Below are 18,999 nucleotides of genomic sequence, written 5' to 3' on the forward strand. Positions count from 1 at the left end.
TCATTGTAACTAAGTTCATTGCTTGCAACATGTAACTAAGTTCATTGCTTTACTTTCAAAATTGAAGGGCTAGGTCTGTTTATACCAGTTGATTTAATAAGATATTAAATTCTGCTTTGTAGCTCAGTTTAGATAAGAAATATTTGATACACTCTGATGATAATATTTGTACATCCTCTTAGAATTTATTCAGCCCAAGTTCTTCACCAGTTCTTTTGTGCTTTCTGGCAATGTCTTTCCTACATGGAAACTGCTTGTAACATCATTCAACTACTTGTCCTCAGTGCTGTCCTTTGGGACACTTCACTCAAAATGTGTGTAGGCTTATCTCCCACTTACAGTAGTCTAGGATAGTAATTGTTTGCCATAGATTATGGTTTTAACTGCCACCGTTTCTTTTAGACTAACTTTCCCCTCCATATGTACTACTTTCACCTTGTTCAAAATGCTGGCGAGGCATTTTTAAATGGTACTAATTTGTTTCTCAAAAGTGAAGGCATCTACGATATCCAGAGCTTTAAAGCACTGGGAGAGCTGTATTCATGCTTTAGAGAAGGGAAGCAATGATAAACAGCTTCATGTTTCAACGTTTCATGATTAATAAAGAGTGCCATAGCCTGTTCTTGTCCCAGAAAGTGGTTAAGACCAAATGAACACTGCCTTTTGGAAATAAAATCGCTCCAGGGCCTTGCATGTGGTTGATCGGAAGAGGAGGCAGCCTGCCATGTTCCACAGTGGAAGTCAAGCGATGCCATAGGCATAGAAGGGAGCAAGATAAGGCACTGAGGAATGGGAGCAAAGGTCTGAATTTTGCTCCTCTGTTAATGTAGAGCAGTCAAAGGCCTAAGACAACTTGGACTTGTTTATGACTTAAAAATAGGTGGTATGAATTTTTTTCCTCTAATGTCATTCTCCAGACTTATCAATAACGTAATTCACATTAAATATTACAAACACCATAACTGCAGTTCAATTATAGGTGGTGCCTGCACAGCACCTGTTTGTTACACTGCATGTTATAAATATTTAAGGTAGTAGGCTCTTACATGTAGAGCAGGTCTGAGTAATGTTGAATAGCAAGGGACTGGATTTAACAGTGCTGTAGGCCACTTCTAGCCCTGTGTTCCTATGACCTGAATTTCCAGTTTTAAACATTGGATGTGGATGGCAAAATAACTTGGACGATATATACATACATATGCACATGTACCTATATATATGGCAGAGGGAGAGGGACAAGCAGAGTTATCCATAGGTTTGTGCTTGGCACACCCTGCCAATAAGCAGTCAGAATTCACACAAAGAAGCAATAAGGAAATTTTAAGGAACAGTTTCTAATCAAAATGTTTTGAAGTTTCACCTCAAAAGTAATAAGCTAAATTGGCATTAAAAAACAGATTTTTGGTTTTAGCTTTCTCAAGCCTTTTTCTTACTAATAATTATGAATTTTTGCCTGGCCTCCTTGTCAGCTTACAAAGCATTAGTTTTTCCATAATGCCAGTTTCTAGCGTTCTGATTTTTTCTTGGGTTCTTAAATATGTTCTACGTATCAGTTGTTCCTTGAGGTAAATAAAAAATAAAGTGAATGCCTACACCTTAAAATTGTAAGGAGAAGCCTGAAAAAAAAAACACACGCTTTTTTTTTCCTCATAAATTAAACAGAAATAAAGATGAAGCAAAGGGATTTCTCAATCTCGTGAAGCAGAACAGTTGCTCAATCCTGCGGCGTGTAACTGGGTTTTGCGGTCGGCGAGCAGCCCGCCTCGCGGACCTCCGACGCCTCACACCTCCCTCCTTCCTCTAACCGGCCTGAGCCAAGTAGGGGGTGGACTCGCCCGCCGCCATCTTAGGGGGCGGCCACCAACTACGCAGCGGGGCGGGCGGGGTGCCGGCACGTCTGTGCGCCGCCTGCCGCTGGACTCTAAGATGGCGGCGGTGTGCAGTGTGCCTGGTAGCTGTTGGGGAGCGGCGGCTGGCACCGAGCAGGTGATAGCCCCGGGAGCGCCCGGCCCGGCCATAAGGGACGGGTTTCTTCCTTCCCCGCTGCTCTCTGCCCGCTGGGGTGGTGGCCCCGAGGCTCGCTCCGCCAGCCTGGCGATGGTGAGGCCTGCGAGGGCTGGCTGCCCTGTCCTTGCTGCCCTCCGGGCCCCCAAAGCCGTGCGGCAGGAGGGTTTGCTCGGCCCCGGCTGGTTTTGCGTATTGCCTTGTAAGTTGGTGGCGGTTGCTTCTTACGCGGCCGGTGCCTTTTTTTTTTGTTAAGTAAGCTGTTAGGGTGATGATGCGTTTCTTGTGGTTCCTCTTTATGTAACGTTCGCTCTCTTCAGCTTTAGGATATATCTGAAAATCCTGAAGGCACTATTAGGCCCTTGTACGTAGGTAAGCATTACAAGTTTAAGCGTTAACAGTTATTGAAGGGTGTGTATTGATTCTGTTAACTGATGCTTTCATGAGGGAAAGAAATAAGCGTGTTATCTCATGTAGAGTAAACTGGGAGCTTGCTAGTTCTCTATCTGGAAGCCCTTGTTTTATGGGGATGCTATTACTTAAGTGGAAGAGTCTTAATCTGAAAATTTTATGGTTGATATGAGAACTTTGAACGTGTGAGTTTCTGGTGTGCAAAACTCCTTAGAGATATGCTAAAACACACAAAAATTAGTTTTGAAAAGGAAAGAAATGCAAGCTGTTTGTAGGATCTAGTATGATGCAAGTATGATTCATACCTAAGTTTTGAATGGTGAATACTTATTTTAAAGCTTATGGAAACATCAAGGGTGTAAAGATAAGAATGTTTCTGAATGCTTAGGGTTTGGGGGAAGAGTTCTCAATACCTGTGAATTCTTAGTAAGTTGCTTGGTCTGCTAGTTCTGTGCATAACCTTTTTATCTACAGAACATGTAACTTGTTTGTTTTAGGAACAGCTAGTACCTCCATCCTTCAGAATGCCCAACTCCAATGCTAAACTTCGTCGGAGCCCCAGAAGTGGTCAGGAAGCTGGCAGGCGGGAGTTGGTTTCCCGATCTTTGCAGAGTGCTGAGCATTGTCTGGAGGACCAGGATTACGGAACTGCATATGCTCACTATCTTCTGGTACTGAATTTAGCTCCTGAGTTAAAGACCAGTGTCAAAGTAAGCGCTCTTTGATTTTTTCTTGAGGCTACGTAACATGTTCTGTGCCTGTGACTTTTTGTTTGTAATTGATCTTCCTATTCAGTCTTCTAAAAGAAGAAAAATAGTAACAGAGACAGCAACTTGTATAATGAGTTGTATGTTTCTGTGGGAAGAAAATTTCACTTCTAGTGCAGTATGTGTTAACTAAGTTCAATACAGATAATCCCTTGTTATTATTGGCTTGTAGTACAGCATAGCGTGTAGTAGTATATGTGCTGGCTCTTAGTATAATGTTGCTGGGTAACTTGGGAAAATACTGAGCAATTGCATGCTGGTGCTTAAGGGAAAGAAGTGTGTTCAGGTGCATGTCAGGATGTTTCTGACAACTACTGTCAACTCAATGGTCTGTGTTTTATTTTCTAGGAAACATTTCAGTTTACTCTCTTTAAATGGGCAGAAGAACTAGATTCTCTAGCACGGATTCAAGATCTATTTAACTGTTATGAACAGGCTCTTGAACTGTATCCGAATGATGAAGTAATATGTAATAGTATGGGAGAACATCTTTTCAGGTTTGTAGTGATCTATATTCAGCTTTTATAAAGCTTACTTTAATATCATATGTTAATAAAGAATACCAAATTCATCAGAGCACGTAAAATGTGCTCGAAAGAAATAAATGCAAGTGTTTAATTTTACATAGTTTATGCTGTTGAATTTTGTGTTTGTTAGCTTAGAAAGTTAAGTACCCAATACTAAAATACGTTAGTAGTCACAGCCAAAGTTATATGTATAAAAGAGCACTTTTGCTGAAGTAAAAGTTTGAAGTAATAGTACTACTGCCTTCAAGTGTATTTTTAACAATTTATTAAATTACTAAACAGAAACAAGACCATAATTGTTCAGAGTTACTGTGTTTACTGTATTTGTAGTTAACTTACAATTTTTGAAGTTCATCTTCCATTGTATCCTGTTAGTATGCAAAAGCAGTAATTGTCAGGGATCTGACTAGACTCTGGTCCTTCTTGAGGTCACATATGACAGATCTTTCAAGTGAGGAAGCTGGTTATGTGTACTGTAATGTGTAGGGCTGTTTTTTCTTAAACTGTTTGAGCTTATGCTATTAATACTTAAAGGCATTCTTTTACTGCTTTCTCCAAAACTTGAAACACGTGGTCCTTCGCTGTTCCTCTGAATTTTAAGGTCATCTGGAACTGGAACTTAGGATAGAAAGCATAGGTCCTAGGTCAAAGCAGCTTTGGTTAGGTATACAGTTTTGACTGGTTGCTTATTTTAAGGAGCAACTTGTACAACATTGCTAGCAAAATGTATGCTTTAATGCGTTTCATAGGTCTTATTTTTCAGTGCATCTGATTTAAGAATATGCTATAGTTATCTTTAAAAAAAAAAATCGTTTCAGTTTCACAATTTAATTTTAAAATTGCCACTTAATGGAAGCATAGGCAAATCAAAGATTTCTTACAGTATGCACAAGTTAAATATGGTGGGACAATTTTGAATTTTTGTATCATTCTATTGTGACTTGAAAATCTGTGAGACTGCAGATTTGCTGCTGCCATGTGGTTACAGTAAGCTTTCTGTAAAACCTTCTCACTTGTGTAAAAAAAAAAAAAAGGCAATAGCAGATAAAGAGTGCAATTTTTGACTACCTTTGCATTTCCAAGTGATTTGATGTAGAGCTGTAAATACTTTTTTTATATCAGTGTTTTTAAAGAGATCTTTCCAACTAGTGTGAAATACTTCCATTGTCCTAAGATCTTCTTATAGACTTGTAGATATTTACAGATAATTGGCAATTGAATGTCTTTCTATTTATTTGTCATTTTTTACTATTAGAATGGGCTTTAGAGATGAAGCAGCTGGATATTTTCACAAAGCAGTGAAGCTTAACCCAGACTTTGCTGATGCAAAGGAGAATTTTTACCGTGTTGCAAACTGGCTTGTGGAACGTTGGCACTTCATCATGCTCAATGATGCCAAGAGGAATCTTACTTACCTAAAAGCAATAGAGAATGCTGTCTGCTCAGGGTGCAAGTCTGTCCTTGATATTGGAACAGGAACAGGAATATTGAGGTATGTCATAAGCACATGTTTAATGTGAACTTAATAGAAACTTTTGTCTAAATTATGTGCTTCTGAAAAAAAGACTTTCATGTTTTGTTGAGGCAGAACTTAAGAAACAAAGCTTTCAGAGGTCATTGAGTCTTGAGGTTGTCTAATTGTATTTTTGGAACCAACTTTTGATTTATTGGGAGGGCTTTGTTTACTTTTAATGCTGAGAATTGCTGTATATATTGGAGAATTCATGTTTGCTTTGGAGTTTTAATGTCAAGTATTCTGTCTTAAAATCCTTAGTACTTAGTAATCACTTGATTTAGGCAGAAGTTGCTTAATGAAAATGCTGTACTGTAAAGAATGGGCTTAGTATAGCTAGGGAGTATCCTGCTATTGTTATTGGTAGCATATCAACAGGATATCAATTAGTGTGATATTAGTGTTTACACAAGAAACTAGTTCACTTAATGAAAAATGTTTAACCCTTTGAATATGAATCAGCTTTGTAAATTGAACTTCAAAAGACTCAGTATCTTTCCATACTTGACAAGATTTAAACTGGAGGGGGAAAAAGCTCTGATTCTTTTTTCAGTATGTTTGCAAAAAAGGCAGGAGCATCTTGTGTCTACGCCTGCGAGTTATCAAAAACCATGTATGAACTTGCCTGTGATGTGGTGGCAGCAAATAATATGGAAAGAGAGATCAAGCTTCTGCATTTGAAGTCACTTGATATAGAAATTCCAAAGCACATACCTGAAAGGTAAGTTATTGTGCTCTGTGGTATCTTAAATTTTGCTCCTAATTCAAGAAAATATACTGAGACCTAAACAGGAAATAACTTTGTCTGTGGTACTTAATCATAGCTAATGTGAGGAAGGTTTTATGTTTTTTTTATAGAGCAGTGCAGAAACAATGTTTTTGAGATCATGTGAATTTCTATGGTAAATCAGTGATCTCACAGATTAAGGAGTTGAATGGTTTAGTGGTAGCTTTTCGGGCATATGCAATTACACTGCAGCAATAAGAAAAAAATAAGCTAGGTTACTACACAGTGAAAGTAATCGTTTGACACACTTGTGGCTTGTTTTCTGCAGCTGGTGAATAGGATGGAGGTATGTGATAGGACCAACAAAGGAAGGCTGTTCCTGGGATGTACCACACCCCTGCAGCTCCATGTTAACTCCTGCATTTGTCAGAAAGATCAGAAATGCAAAGTGTCAGCCTGTCCCTCTGAAGGAGTGAGGGGAAAACTTCTCCCTTCTAGTCACTACAGAAAGTGATGCTGTGTTTTGAAGTGGAAAGAAAATGCCATGTGATGTGTGCAGGTTTCTGAGGGTTTAAATGTGGAGTGTTGGTGGTGGATGGGCTAACCGAATGTCAGCACCCTGCCATGGGATAGATCCCAAAGGGCATTGAGAGCAGCTTTAGATGCTGGAGTGAAACTCAGTGGAAGAGTGTTGCAACTTGTCCTGTGACAATAGGTTTTTGTGTTTGTATTGAGCGTTATTTTTGTATACGTATGTCTTCCCACCTGTCTTGTATAGCAGAGATCCATGTGCTTTGGAAAACTAAATAGCTGAATTTTTCAGTGTTAAATAATGTATTCTAAAGCAACATAAGAGCTATAGGCTCCCCAGAGCAGTGGTCACAGCACTGAGCCTAGCACAGTTCAAGAAGTGTTTGGACAGTGCTCTCAGACATAGGTTTCGATTTTTGGGTGGTCTTGTATGGACCTAGGAATTGGATTTGGTGATCCTTGTGGCTTCCTTCCATGACTTTAAGCTGTCAGTTTGGAATGACTTCTGGCAAATTAGAACTTGATCCAGTATTACGCTGCTCATGATATGTGATTCAGACTTCTTAGGATATTCTACTCCTCCTTGCTTGCTATCCCATTCAAAAAGGGTTCTTCAGGAAGATCTGCAGATTTTTAGCAGGTGGAAATCCTAGGGGATTTTTGTTTTGGCATATGCAAAACACTGGTCGATTATTTCAGCTCACCACTATTAGGGGTGCAGATTAAACATACAGGAAGGAAATGGTCTGTTTTACTTCTCATTGCTAACATTCAATAATGTATCTGTGGTGGTAGTACAGCCTCTCTAATACAAAATAGTGAAGCTGCCATGGATGAGCATGCCAGTTAAGCCTTGTCTAATTGTGTCAGCTGAGTTGTAGTAACTGCCTATATGCATCCTCTTTAGTGTATCTGATGAGTTATGGGGTGTCACCTGTCAGGAGTAATTTGTTACTCTTCTGGAAATGTTTTATGTCATGTACTTCTTAGTTTAAATCCAAATGATATTTAGGACTTTAGCATTCATTAGTCTGCACAGTAATTTTATTGCACTTTGATTAAATAGAAATGTTAAAAATCTATAACATATGCACATGTAGATATATACTCTTGCACAAGATGAAGATAAGTATTCTGCAGTGTTGCTGCCTGTGTCTCAGGCTGGAACATCTTATTTGGGTTAGTTTCTTATCTAAAAAGTTATTCTTTTTTTAATAAACACTGACCAAGAAGCTTTATGGTAAATTCTTGCTTGATATTTATCTCTTACCTGCATTTTGATTAACTTGTTAAAAGAATTTAGTTGCCCATCTGTATTGAAACTACAGAACACTTGCGGAAGTTGTGCTTTGATCTCAGATTGGAGTGGCCATTATTTCTTTTCTTTAAAAGAATGACTGTTAAAGGACATGCATAATATGCATTATATTTCATGGTGTCTTTTTCCTCCTATCTAGAGTTTCCTTAGTTGTTACAGAAACTGTTGATGCTGGCTTATTTGGAGAAGGGATTGTGGAGAGCTTGATACATGCTTGGGAACATCTACTTTTACAGCCGAAGGTAGGTGACGTAGGTATGTGGAAACGTGATTTCTATTTGTGTTCATGTTCAATATAAATTCAGAAATGCATTTGTGTGCACATTCACACATACAAACGCGGAATGTTTTGTGAATATTTCATATTTAAAAGTTAGTGTTCTAGGGTTTGGTTCTATGAATTTGACTGAAAAGTAATGAGAGCTGCATGCACTGTACTTCTGTGAGCTGGTGTTCTGAGTAGGCAAGTACTTGAATGCATGTTTCCCTGAGGCAGCGTTTCAAGAGCAGCATACAGAGATCGCTCTTGATCACTGTTCATTTTTTTCCTTGTAAGTAGCATCGAAGGGGTTGGTATGTGTATGCGAAAGGTACTAATTCCCTGCAACTCTGCAACCTAGTGATTTTATTTTTGAGATATCAGCTAGCTAGCAGGAAGTCAGACTAGGTTAAGCAAAAAAATGCTAAATTATGATAGAAATTCTTCTCACCATAACACTAGGGAAGAGTTGGTCATCGTTGTATAAATACGCCATATGCTCTTTATTTTTGCTAATTTTGATCCTTCTTGGAACACTGAACAAATCTACTGGGTATTTTATTTTCTTCTCTTTGTATTTTGTCTTTTAGCTAGTGTATGTTAACCCATACAAAGTTCTGTCATATTACTTTAACTTTTGTTAGGCCTTATGAAATACAAGGATTTTTGTTGTTGTTTGTTTGGATGCTGCCTTGATTCCAAATAATAAGAATTTAACAAGTCTTATCTGGTTGGAAACCTACATATTCTGTTGAACTGAAACTGATGACCTCTAGTGTTAAGTACTGGAATGATGCATGTAAAAAAGGCCCTCAAATGTTTCGGTATACTCTAATAGAACACAATTTAAAACACAGTTCAAAGTTACACAGAAAAAGTAGACTGAAAAGTAAAGACAATGTGTGGATGTATTGAAATACATATGTAAGAAACAGGTTTAATGCTCAGCTGGAATGAAAAAGACTGGAGATTTTTCCCAGTCACTGAGCTTTCTGATGTTTTGACTGTAATCCTGGCATAAACTAGGCTTGGTAGTAATGATATAAATAGGTCCTATTGCATGTTATTCAAATTACAGGCTAAAAATCAAGATGTCAGTACTGAAGATCATGGCAGAGTTATTCCTGCAAGTGCAACAATATTTGGGATGGCAGTGGAATGCAAAGAGATACGTAGACATCATAGGTATGTTTAAAATCTGGCACAGCTTGGACCCGCATTTTTTATCTGGAAAAAGGCTTCGTGACTTACTGAAGACATTTCATTTACTGTTCTCTTTATATTTTGAATGGCTGGCTGTCTGTCTCACTGAGGTTTGTTTCCACTCCCCAACACTTCTCTAGGCTCCTTTTTTTCTCCTTCCTGTTTGGATTTTCTGGATCACTTAATTAGAAACTCTTGACTTTCAATAATGCTGAAATACATGCCTTTAACACATCCTAAAGAAACATAATTCCTTAGTAGTAAAACTACTTCTCAGTTTCTATATTGAAGATTATTGGATTAACAGTTGGCCTTTATCCTTATTGTACCTTCTTTATAATCTGCTCCATACCTCACTGCTGGATCTAGTGCTTTCAGAAGGCGTGGACAGGATCTTGTAAAGGCATGGTGTTAATAACCCTACCTAGCCTTATCCTTCTGAGCATGTGGCTTTCCTAATGCTGAACTAACATACTGTCAGGTTTCTTTGTAGGAACCAGTTCTGGCTGTGTATCAATTATTTTTATAGTTATTCTTGTTTTTATAATCTAAAACAATATTACTGTATGGAGACAATCTGTAAGAGGTTTTGACTTGATGCAATTTGTTTAGGATTACTCTTATTACAGACAAAAAAAACCTGCTGAAGTATACAGATGTTTTCATGTACCGGAACAGGAAAAACAGCTAGGCCACATCAGTGACTTTCTTCTAATGCAGTACACCTGGACAGTAGCCAGAAAGAGGCAGAAGTTCCCATAGTAGATGGCGATAGAAGAACCTTCTTGTAAATGGTGAATAACTAATGACTCCTACAATGTCTTTTGCATTGAAAGATGATAGTGACTGTTTCTCCCAAAATACAAATGGGATGAAACTTAATCTATTGTAGCTTTGGATTGTCTAATTAACAGTCCATTCTAATAGTGTAGTTTAAGGTCTGGTGGTTAGTAGAGCTGAAATGATTTCTACAGATTAATTATGTGCTGAGAAGATAAGTCACTCTTAAATTTTCTGCCTTCTAGATTAAGATCCATTTCTTCCTCCAACAGCTATAGTGGTCTTAAGTCAATACCCCTAACGAGTGCTGTTAAGCTTTATGTAAAGCACTTCACCTTGTCTCAAATTTAAACCGTCCAGATCTCTTTGGATCCTTCTGATGTACGTTTCCACATTTCCTCAGGTGCCTTCATGGTCTGCATCAAAACTGTGTTTTTTAGAATGTTCTTTTTGAGCAGGGTGCCTGATGAAATAGTGTTGCGAAAGCATCTTTCCTCTTTTTTTTTCCACAAAGTTTCATACTGGTTTACGTCTTATTGTAGCTTTATTTTAATATTATCATTAAAACACTGTTTCTTTAGTATAGCTGATGCTGGTTGTACCCATTACTTACTTAGGTTGTACCCATTACTTGTTTTCTAGAATCACCGTAGGATCTAACTCTACTGATTTATTTATTCTGATCAGCTTCCTTTTTCTCCTGAAATTATTGCTCTCTTTAAAGCAATTGTTTCAGATTCATGTGAAATACATTTACTTTCAGAAGAACAAATGAACTGACAAACCTGTGAGAAGACTGAAGTTCTGCTAAAGATGTATTTAAATTTTTCACAAAACTTTTAAGATGCCAGTGTACTACTTACTGTTTTTTCAAGTTTGAACTAGCTGTCTTTCAAGAGTCATAGCACAAAACAGTAAATCAATATTCTAGGAGAATGTTAAGTTTGTTTTATTCTTCTGCTCTGCCTTTAAAAACACTTAGCCAGCCTTGGAATGATTTTTTTGTCAAATTATATGAAATGTCTTTCTTCCCCCACCCCAGAGTGGAAACACAAGAAGTCGCTGGTGTACATCTGCCAAATTCAGTGCAGTTCTTTAGTCCAACATATGCTTTTGCTGGTTCAGAGGAAACTGTTGAACCTTATACCACTGAGAAGCTCAGTCGAATTCCTGGAGGCTACGTACCTCTTACAGAACCCTTCCAAGTAATGTCCGTGGATTTCAACAATTTGCAGGTAATTATTTTTTTTATCTTTTAAAGCTAACCTATTTATAAATGAGACCTATGTCTTTCTTATTTGTTCACCATGTTCAATTCCACAACACTTCGGGTGTGCAAAGTGTTGGCAGTGCCGCCTTGAAATCCTGTGCTGTTTTTGGTATTTGTCTTATTGTGGTAACAATGTGGTTGATCAGATGACAGTCTTCCTTCTTTTGAAGGCGGTGGGTTCTTTGTTTGATGTAGTTTAGTTCCCTAAACCAGCTCACCCTTGGATCAAACAGCCACCAGCATCAGTGCAGGAAAGGGGAGGAAGAATGTAGTAGACCTGTCCTACATGGTTTGTGGAGCTGACTTTGTTAATTCCTTTAAAGTTGGAGTCTTCAAAGAAATCTTAAAGACAAAAGAGGATTTTTTTTTTTACATCTTGTACCAAAATGTCTAAGTGTTTGGGTGAATGTAAATGGTAGGGGAGATAAAGTAGTTACCATATCCTATTCAATCAGTTTGATTCCGCCCTTCAGCTCCTGTGGGCTGTATCGTACGGCATTTCTGTAATACAGCTTTCCAAAAACACAGTAGGCTTTTTATGTGCATTTTCCACAGAATATCTTTGCGTATACCAAATAGGCCTGAACTGTACGGCAAGGATCTCAGCTGCTCACAGCTGAGCATGCTAAAAAATAAATCTGATCTCTGGTGAGTGTGCTTCTTGCTCACTGACCCATGGTGAAGAGTTTGCATTGAAGTGGTGAGTCAGAGCTTAAAATAGATTCTGTTATATAAATGAAATTATTCTTGGCTACTGCTTGGCCAGGAGTTGCAGTGTGCTGAATCAATAGCTCTTCCTAGTTGGCTTCTCTGACATCCTGAAGTTAAAAATGAAATAAGACAAGGCTCTTCAGAATACTACTGGGAGCGATCTCTGTGACCTGATGTTGCTTCTACTTCTAACATCAATAAGAAACTGTTACGTCTGAGATGACTACTGTTAAGCCTCTGTCTGCTGGCAGACTTGTAAAGATAATCTTAAGAGTGAAGAACTCTGTATACCACAGTTCATATTTCCTTCGTTGAAATTTCCTGTTACCCTAATGAAGTCTTCCTGTTCTGAAATGGTAAAGATCTAAGTAGAGGTATAGGGAAGAAATGCAATTAAATTATTTGGAATAATTAGTTACTACTTGCTGTTACTTTTGTCACTGGGCAAGTGTGGCAATTTCAACAGTGCTCAGTTACTTTCAAATGATATTTTTTTTTCTGTAGTGGCCACTCCTGATGTTTAACATTGTGGCTTACAAAAAAAAAGGCAAGCAAATGTGTTGTGCTCATATGGGATTTTTTAAAAAGAAAGTGTGCAGTGCTTATCAGTAGTAGCAGAATTACCAACTAAAGATGGAAGTTTAGATCCGAAATCACTTAGCGCTAGTAAGGTAAATTCAAAGATCCATTTTATAAACTTAGCTTTTAAACAACAAGAAGGAACGCTGCATTTATTCTGCTTGTATTAACTACTATTTGAGAGAACTGAGATAAAGACTAAACTCAGTTTGAGAAATACTGTTGTACTGTATTTTATAGGATGCTTCAAAGATACCAGTAAAGATCAGAAAAGTAATTATAACATGTCAAAACAATAAAAAGGCAGCTTACTTGTGCCAATCACTTTATTACTGCTGTTTTTAACAGCACCAGCTTGGTTCCTCCCAGGCAGGGGAATGAGCTGTGGCTATAATTACAGGCTGCAGACATTTTTACCTAGCCCAGGTACTGTTTGCTGGCAGCAGATCAGTGCCACTGGGAGTGGAAGTGATCGTTTACCTTAGCAGCTGGTAATTGCAGCTGATTGTTCCTTTCAGGCCCTAAAGGAACTGAGCTGTTGCCAACAAAGCACTTCTTCAAAAAAAAAGTGAGATCTCATCATGAACTTCATTAGTGTCCTGTAACTTTGACGTGTGCATTGTTCAGCCATCTCCCAATTGTGAGATGAGAGGTAGACCAACTCTTGGAGAACACAGGCCAGGAACAAAAAAGGAAAAGTAGAAAAGGCAGCATATGAGAGCTAGTCATGTTCTTAGAGTGGAACTTTTTCTTTTTCCTTGTGTATTTTGCTAAGATTGAAATTTAGAGAGCAGTGTTGACATGAGCCATTCAGGAAGCCAATAAATTTTTATGCAGTGCTGTGACTAAGAGAATCTTTGGTCCATTGTGATCGATAGCCTGTTACTGGTTTGTGCCAGAACTGTCTTAAGACATCAGAGCTGGGCTTTCCATGTTTGGCAGTGTTGATAGTAGGAGGTAGTTACTGGGGAAAAGAAAGTGTGCATGAAAGATGACTTAATTCCTGTTAGATATTTAAAACTATTTAGGAAGTACTGGAGAATTCATAACCTGATCTCTTTCTGGAAGATTCTAGTACTTTCTAATAGTAAAACTGTGTAAACCTAAGCTTTTTACACAAAGGCAATGGCCTAGGTAGCAGAGAGCAAAGCATCCTCAAAGATGTTTGACTTGGTATTTTTGTAATGATCAGGCTGAACTGCTGAGTGAATTCAGTGGTTACATACAGTATTTCTGGAACTGATTAAATTTAAATGCAGGTTTTAAGCAAAGTATGTGTCTAAGCGTTGGCTGGAGTCCAGTGTAAGAGACACTCCCTTATTTCTCATAAGGCAAGTGTTGCCAATCTAACTCTTTTCCTGCAGTTGCCAGCTTTTAAATACATACAGTCTTAGATGCGGGTGTGTGTACATTAATGGCTAATGAATACAAGTAGGCTGTGTGCCAATAACTGTGCTTTCCTGTGTGAAGAGAACCCCTATGCTAATGAGTACTAATACTGAAAATTGGCATTGTAGCAGCTTGTTAACTCGGGGTTTCTGTTGGGTGCCCTCATGGGTTGGTACAGCAATTTGAGCAACTTAGTAGTGACTACAGTGAAACCATTTTTGATGTGTGGAAAGGAACTTTCTCACACTCCCTCTTTCCACTCTGGTCAGGAGCTGAAAAGCCTTGCAGGTAGAAAGCCATGGAAGCTCAATCAGCCAGTCACTGAAGGAGGAACGCTAGATGCTGTTGTGGTATGGTTTATGCTACAGCTTGACGATGAGCATGCTCTATCTACGAGTCCCAGTGAGGAAACTTGCTGGGAACAGGCAGTCTATCCTGTGCAGGGCCTCTCTGGTAAGTCCTGTGGATCTTCTTGTTGCAGTACATTAACTTGTCTTCATTTTGTTCTTGAGCTAATCACTTCATCTCAGAGCCTAGGAAATAGCAGTAATTAGATCAGAAGTTCAATGACAAGTAGCCGTGAGGTGGTTCCTGATCAAGTTTCTGGACTGCAGTGTGCAGCTGCTGCAGCAGGTCTTGCCTGTGGGACTGTGGTGAAGTAGATAAGGGGCCTTCTTAAGGTCTGAGAGAACAAACACTTAATTTTTTTTCTATACTGAATCAAATGCTTCTTGGAGCAACTCCAAAAAGTAAGGTTGCTGACTGACTTTATGTAGTGTGGATGTGACATATGAAAGGGAGGTGAGGTAGTAATTGCTACCTGTTTCTGCTACAAAAAGAAAACTGAACACCCCTCACATCCAATTTGGATACAACTTCATTGGACTAGCTGTTCTGCAGTGCTAGTGTCATTTGCAGCAGTTTCTATTCTCTCTTCACCTGTTTTCCATTCTCTTCCATGTTTTGATGGACAGTAGGGGCAGCTGTGTCATAGACTGGTTCAGCTGAAATTATAAAAGGAGGAGAGTCTTTTAGCCTACATTGCTGTTGAAAGAAATGCTTGTCAAACTATAGCTATTTTGTTTTGAAATTCCGGTCTGTATCAGATTTTCTTCTCACTTCTTAAAACAGACAGAGTATCCAAAGAGAGTCTTGAACTGTGCTCTGTAAATGCTCTAGTTTATTTTATTTTATGTGAAGTCTGACCTTTTCTAAACTGTAGCTATTGTTTTTAATGTAAATACAAATTCAGCTTTGTCTACAGGAAGTATTAAAATGTAAATATTAATATTTAACACCTTAAAGCCAAAGCAATTTCTTTGATTTTGTTTAGCTCTGCTGTTGACAGAACATTCACAGTAATACCTATTTATCACAGAAAGGCTTGTTTTGAGATTTGTCTGATGTGGGACAGCTCAAGGCAAATGTTAACACCAGAGCTAATTTCAGTTAGTGGGTTACTGAGGTTGGGAGGAACCCCCTCTTTAGAAGGCTGCTGGTTCCAGCCTACAGGGTGTCGTGTACGTGAGCTTCTATGTGCTCTCTCTCTCCAAAGACTAAGAAATGCAACTAGAACAATCCTTTTGTATACAGTAATAACTAATAAAAAAAGAGATAATGCTTTGTTTTTTTTATTTTTTGTGGAGTGCTGTATGGCTGCTCCAGTGATAACGTTTGCTGTAAAGTAATTGACATGACTTCTTGTGCTGTTTTGCCAAGATTATTCTGTGAAGGCTGGGGACGCTGTGATGATGGAAGTTTGCTGCCAAGACTGCTACTTGAAGATCCAGAAGATTTCTTTTTCAACTTCAGAGTGTGGGATGGACTGCAGTGATGGAGATGACATGCTGAGTTTGGGCAATGAGGCTGAATTATGTAATGCTCTGGCTAGTCTTCAGACAACTAGCAAACAGGATGGCAAAGGTCAAGTATGTGTGTTGGAATCTACGGAAATAGCTCTGCTGAACAATGCACCGTACCACAGATGCTTTAAAGCTGCCATGGGCAAGGTTCTGTCATCCTTGAATCCAAGCAAGGACTTGCAGTCCATGGATGTTGATGGACACGGCAGTGGGGTGAACCTCCAAGAATGTCAAAGCAAGAGCTCTGTAGATGTGGTTCCAGATCCTTTGTACATATTAGATGTATCTGAAGGTTTCTCCATCCTCCCAATTATAGCTGGCAAACTTGGACCAGTTAAAGCCTACAGTTCTATTGAGAAAGAACAGCATCAGGCAGTCATTAATATAATTTCAGAAGCTAATCATTTCCCTAAGGAAACATTAGAATTTTGGCTTAGCCATTTAGAAGATGAAAATGTGGTACTACAGAGACCCAAATCAGACAAATTGTGGAGTATTATTATTTTGGATGTTATAGAGACATCTGGTTTAATCCAGCAGGAGGTGATGGAAAAGGCTGCAATATCCAGGTACAGTATAAATGGACAAAAGTATTTTCAGGAATCTGTAACTATCTGAAGACTTCCAAAAGTGCTCCTCCTAACTCACAAAATTATTGTGATGCTGCTTCTGTAGAGTAGGAAAAGCTTGTTTTCTGAACAGATTGAACTCACTTCAGGAGTAAATTTTCCAGAGTGTCTTTGGTGTCTGACCGTTGTATACATGTATCTTTAAAAAGTGTCAAGATCTCACTTTCATAGACTGCTTTATTTTTTGTCTGGAAGAATATGATTTGGGCTGGGTGTGTCGTGTTGCTAAATAAATGAGGTAGCTTTTAGCGCAAGGCTAAAAAAAAAAAAACACCCAGATTCATGTGCATGTCATGCTGTTGTTGACACAAACTGGTACTGCTGAAAGACAAACTCATAGGGTTAGAACAGCCAGGGAGGCATCAACAGAGCTAGCTGTAATCTGCAGGAAGGGGGTGGGAAGGACTGCAGAGCAAGAGAAATAATGTGTGTGTGTGTGTAGTGATGAAATGGGTTTATTTCCCCCTTGTGGCACTAGGGAATCTTCTCCATTCATAGTGACTGCAGGATATTTCAGAGGATTTATGTTTGTGACTTTCCAGCTTTGGGATAAATCTTTGGATGATTTGCAAGACTATTGCTGTTTAAAAAAAAAAAAAAAGAAAATTACTCTCGACTTTTCATGCCAACCAATTTGAATCTGAATTACAAGTAGCCAAGGAGGAAAACACATACGGTGTACTACTTAGCTGCCAAATTCTTATGCAGAGGTGCCTGCTAGAAGAAAAGGAGCCCTAAAATAGTCTGTATTGAATTGGAGTTGTTTGGTATGATGAATGAAAGCATCTGTCACGTTGCTATTCTCAGAAATATGGTGCTCTGTAGCAAGAAACCAGCCTCAGGTGGCTTTTTGGGTGGGGAAAAAAGGCTGTCTCCTGTATTGCTGTTAACTTCAGTAAAAAAAACAAAACAAAAAACACTCAAAGTTGACTTAAATGCCAACCAGATTTTGTTTCCCTATGTGTATGCCCCTGAACCTGTGCCCCAACAGTAAGTACTTGCTGACTTAAAGGTTTATCAAGCAGTTCTGACAGTCCTTCAGTATTAGATGCTGGTGCTATGAATAACTCCAGCCACCTTCATCTTGAAATATCACTGTTTCTAATACTGTCACTGAGGAAAGATTGCATATTCCTATAGTTCAATATTATGTGACAAGTTTTTTTTGGTGTAGTACAGCTGTCTGGTCAGATCGATCAAACTCAAATGCTCATGAGTGCTTGACTTTAGTGGAGGAGCTGGTGTCTCTTTATTAAATGTAGATAATGTTCTTTCCTTACGCTTCTAAAGCATATAATTCAACAGTAATCTTTCATTTTACAGATGTTTACTTCACAGTGGAGGAAAGATATTCCCACAGTACGTGTTGGTATATGGGATGCTTGTAGAATCACAGTCTCTATTACTGGAGAGCGCTGTTCAAGGAACAGAACCAACTCTTGGGTTTAATATAGCCCCTTTTATCAACCAATTCAAGGTATGAAGTTGGCGGATGTCTTCCAAGCACAGTTCTGAAGTTTGCAGGCAGCTGTCTGGCTGTTTAATTTCAGTGTAAAATGCGAGAAAACTAAGAGCTGAAACTTCTTCGTTCTGTTTTGATATAAAGAGACACTTTTGTGACCATGCAGGGACTTCGGGATAAAGGAAAACAGGAAGCACTTGGTCTTAGAACTAGTGTGGGAGAAACTTTGAGCAGTGAAAGACAATGTGACTGTACAGAGCAGTGACTGTGACTTGTGATTAGAAGGGTGCATTTTGGCTGTTTCTTAGAGGTGTTACAATAATTCCTAGAAACTTTTGCATTATAATTTAGTCTTCAACTTTTCACTTTTTAATGGCTATTAACAGCTAAAGTTTTGGTATGTACTCCTAGGTACCTGTTCGTGTGTATTTAGATCTCTCTACGTTACCGTGTGTACCTTTGAGTAAGCCAGCAGAACTATTAAGGCTAGATCTCATGAATCCTTTGTTGAACAGCTCCAGCAGAGAAGTGAAGGTGAGTTGTGCGTATGTGTACATTAATGTGTGTATGTGTGTATATATATATATAAGTGCACTCAACTGCCATTCTGCAGAACTTCTCAGTTATTGCTCACCTTGGCTGAAAATTTTGATATAGAATTTACTTACCTGCAGATGTGACTGAAGTGTATTGAAATGGTTTGAAACTGATGTAACTGAGTAATATTTTAATTTTTTTTTTAAGGTACAAATTTGCAAGTCTGGCCAAGTCACTGCAATTCCCTTCTGGTATCACATTCATCTGGATGAAGAGCATAGTTTGAATACATCTGATGAGTTTTCACACTGGAAACAAGCTGCAGTTGTTCTCGATAAGCCCATCCAAGTTCAGGTTGGAGATGAACTTGTGCTTGATGTTCAGCACCATAAAAGCAATATTAGCATTACAGTTAAACAATGAAGAATACCATGTGTAAACTGATTTTGGGTTAATTATACGTACATCTACTGTTCATAACATCACTGCTAATTTATATTAAAGTCTAAATTTTATTTAC

At 38.5% G+C, this 18,999-nt stretch overlaps 1 protein-coding gene across 3 annotated transcripts; it reads left to right on the top strand.

Moving 5' to 3' along the window:
• Window positions 1-1,854: 1,854 nt before the first annotated feature.
• PRMT9 (protein arginine methyltransferase 9) lies at window positions 1,855-18,999 on the top strand. 3 transcript variants are annotated; one of them, XM_040556621.1, is made up of 14 exons: window positions 1,855-1,986; window positions 2,325-2,376; window positions 2,913-3,125; window positions 3,531-3,679; window positions 4,965-5,201; window positions 5,776-5,943; window positions 7,938-8,040; window positions 9,136-9,242; window positions 11,083-11,275; window positions 14,259-14,442; window positions 15,709-16,420; window positions 17,804-17,957; window positions 18,354-18,476; window positions 18,687-18,999. In XM_040556621.1, exons 3-14 carry the CDS (start codon window positions 2,940-2,942, stop codon window positions 18,900-18,902), a joined length of 2,532 nt encoding a protein of 843 aa, XP_040412555.1. In that variant the 5' UTR covers window positions 1,855-1,986; window positions 2,325-2,376; window positions 2,913-2,939; the 3' UTR covers window positions 18,903-18,999. The 3 variants fall into 3 exon arrangements, with proteins under 3 accessions (XP_040412555.1, XP_040412554.1, XP_040412557.1); XM_040556623.1 differs by lacking the exon at window positions 1,855-1,986 and adding an exon at window positions 2,021-2,206; XM_040556620.1 differs by lacking the exon at window positions 2,325-2,376 and having other exon boundaries at window positions 1,870-1,986.

This window comes from Cygnus olor, chromosome 4 (genome assembly GCF_009769625.2).
Source record: "Cygnus olor isolate bCygOlo1 chromosome 4, bCygOlo1.pri.v2, whole genome shotgun sequence".
In the NCBI taxonomy this organism is placed as follows: domain Eukaryota; kingdom Metazoa; phylum Chordata; class Aves; order Anseriformes; family Anatidae; genus Cygnus; species Cygnus olor.

Excerpts from the sequence above, each read along its gene's own strand:
- PRMT9 (XM_040556620.1), top strand. The coding sequence starts at position 1,927 with ATGGCGGCGGTGTGCAGTGTGCCTGGTAGCTGTTGGGGAGCGGCGGCT. Across the intron at positions 5,202-5,775 it reads ACAGGAACAGGAATATTGAG|TATGTTTGCAAAAAAGGCAG; the intron begins GTATGTCATAAG and ends TTCTTTTTTCAG. Across the intron at positions 8,041-9,135 it reads ATCTACTTTTACAGCCGAAG|GCTAAAAATCAAGATGTCAG; the intron begins GTAGGTGACGTA and ends TTCAAATTACAG.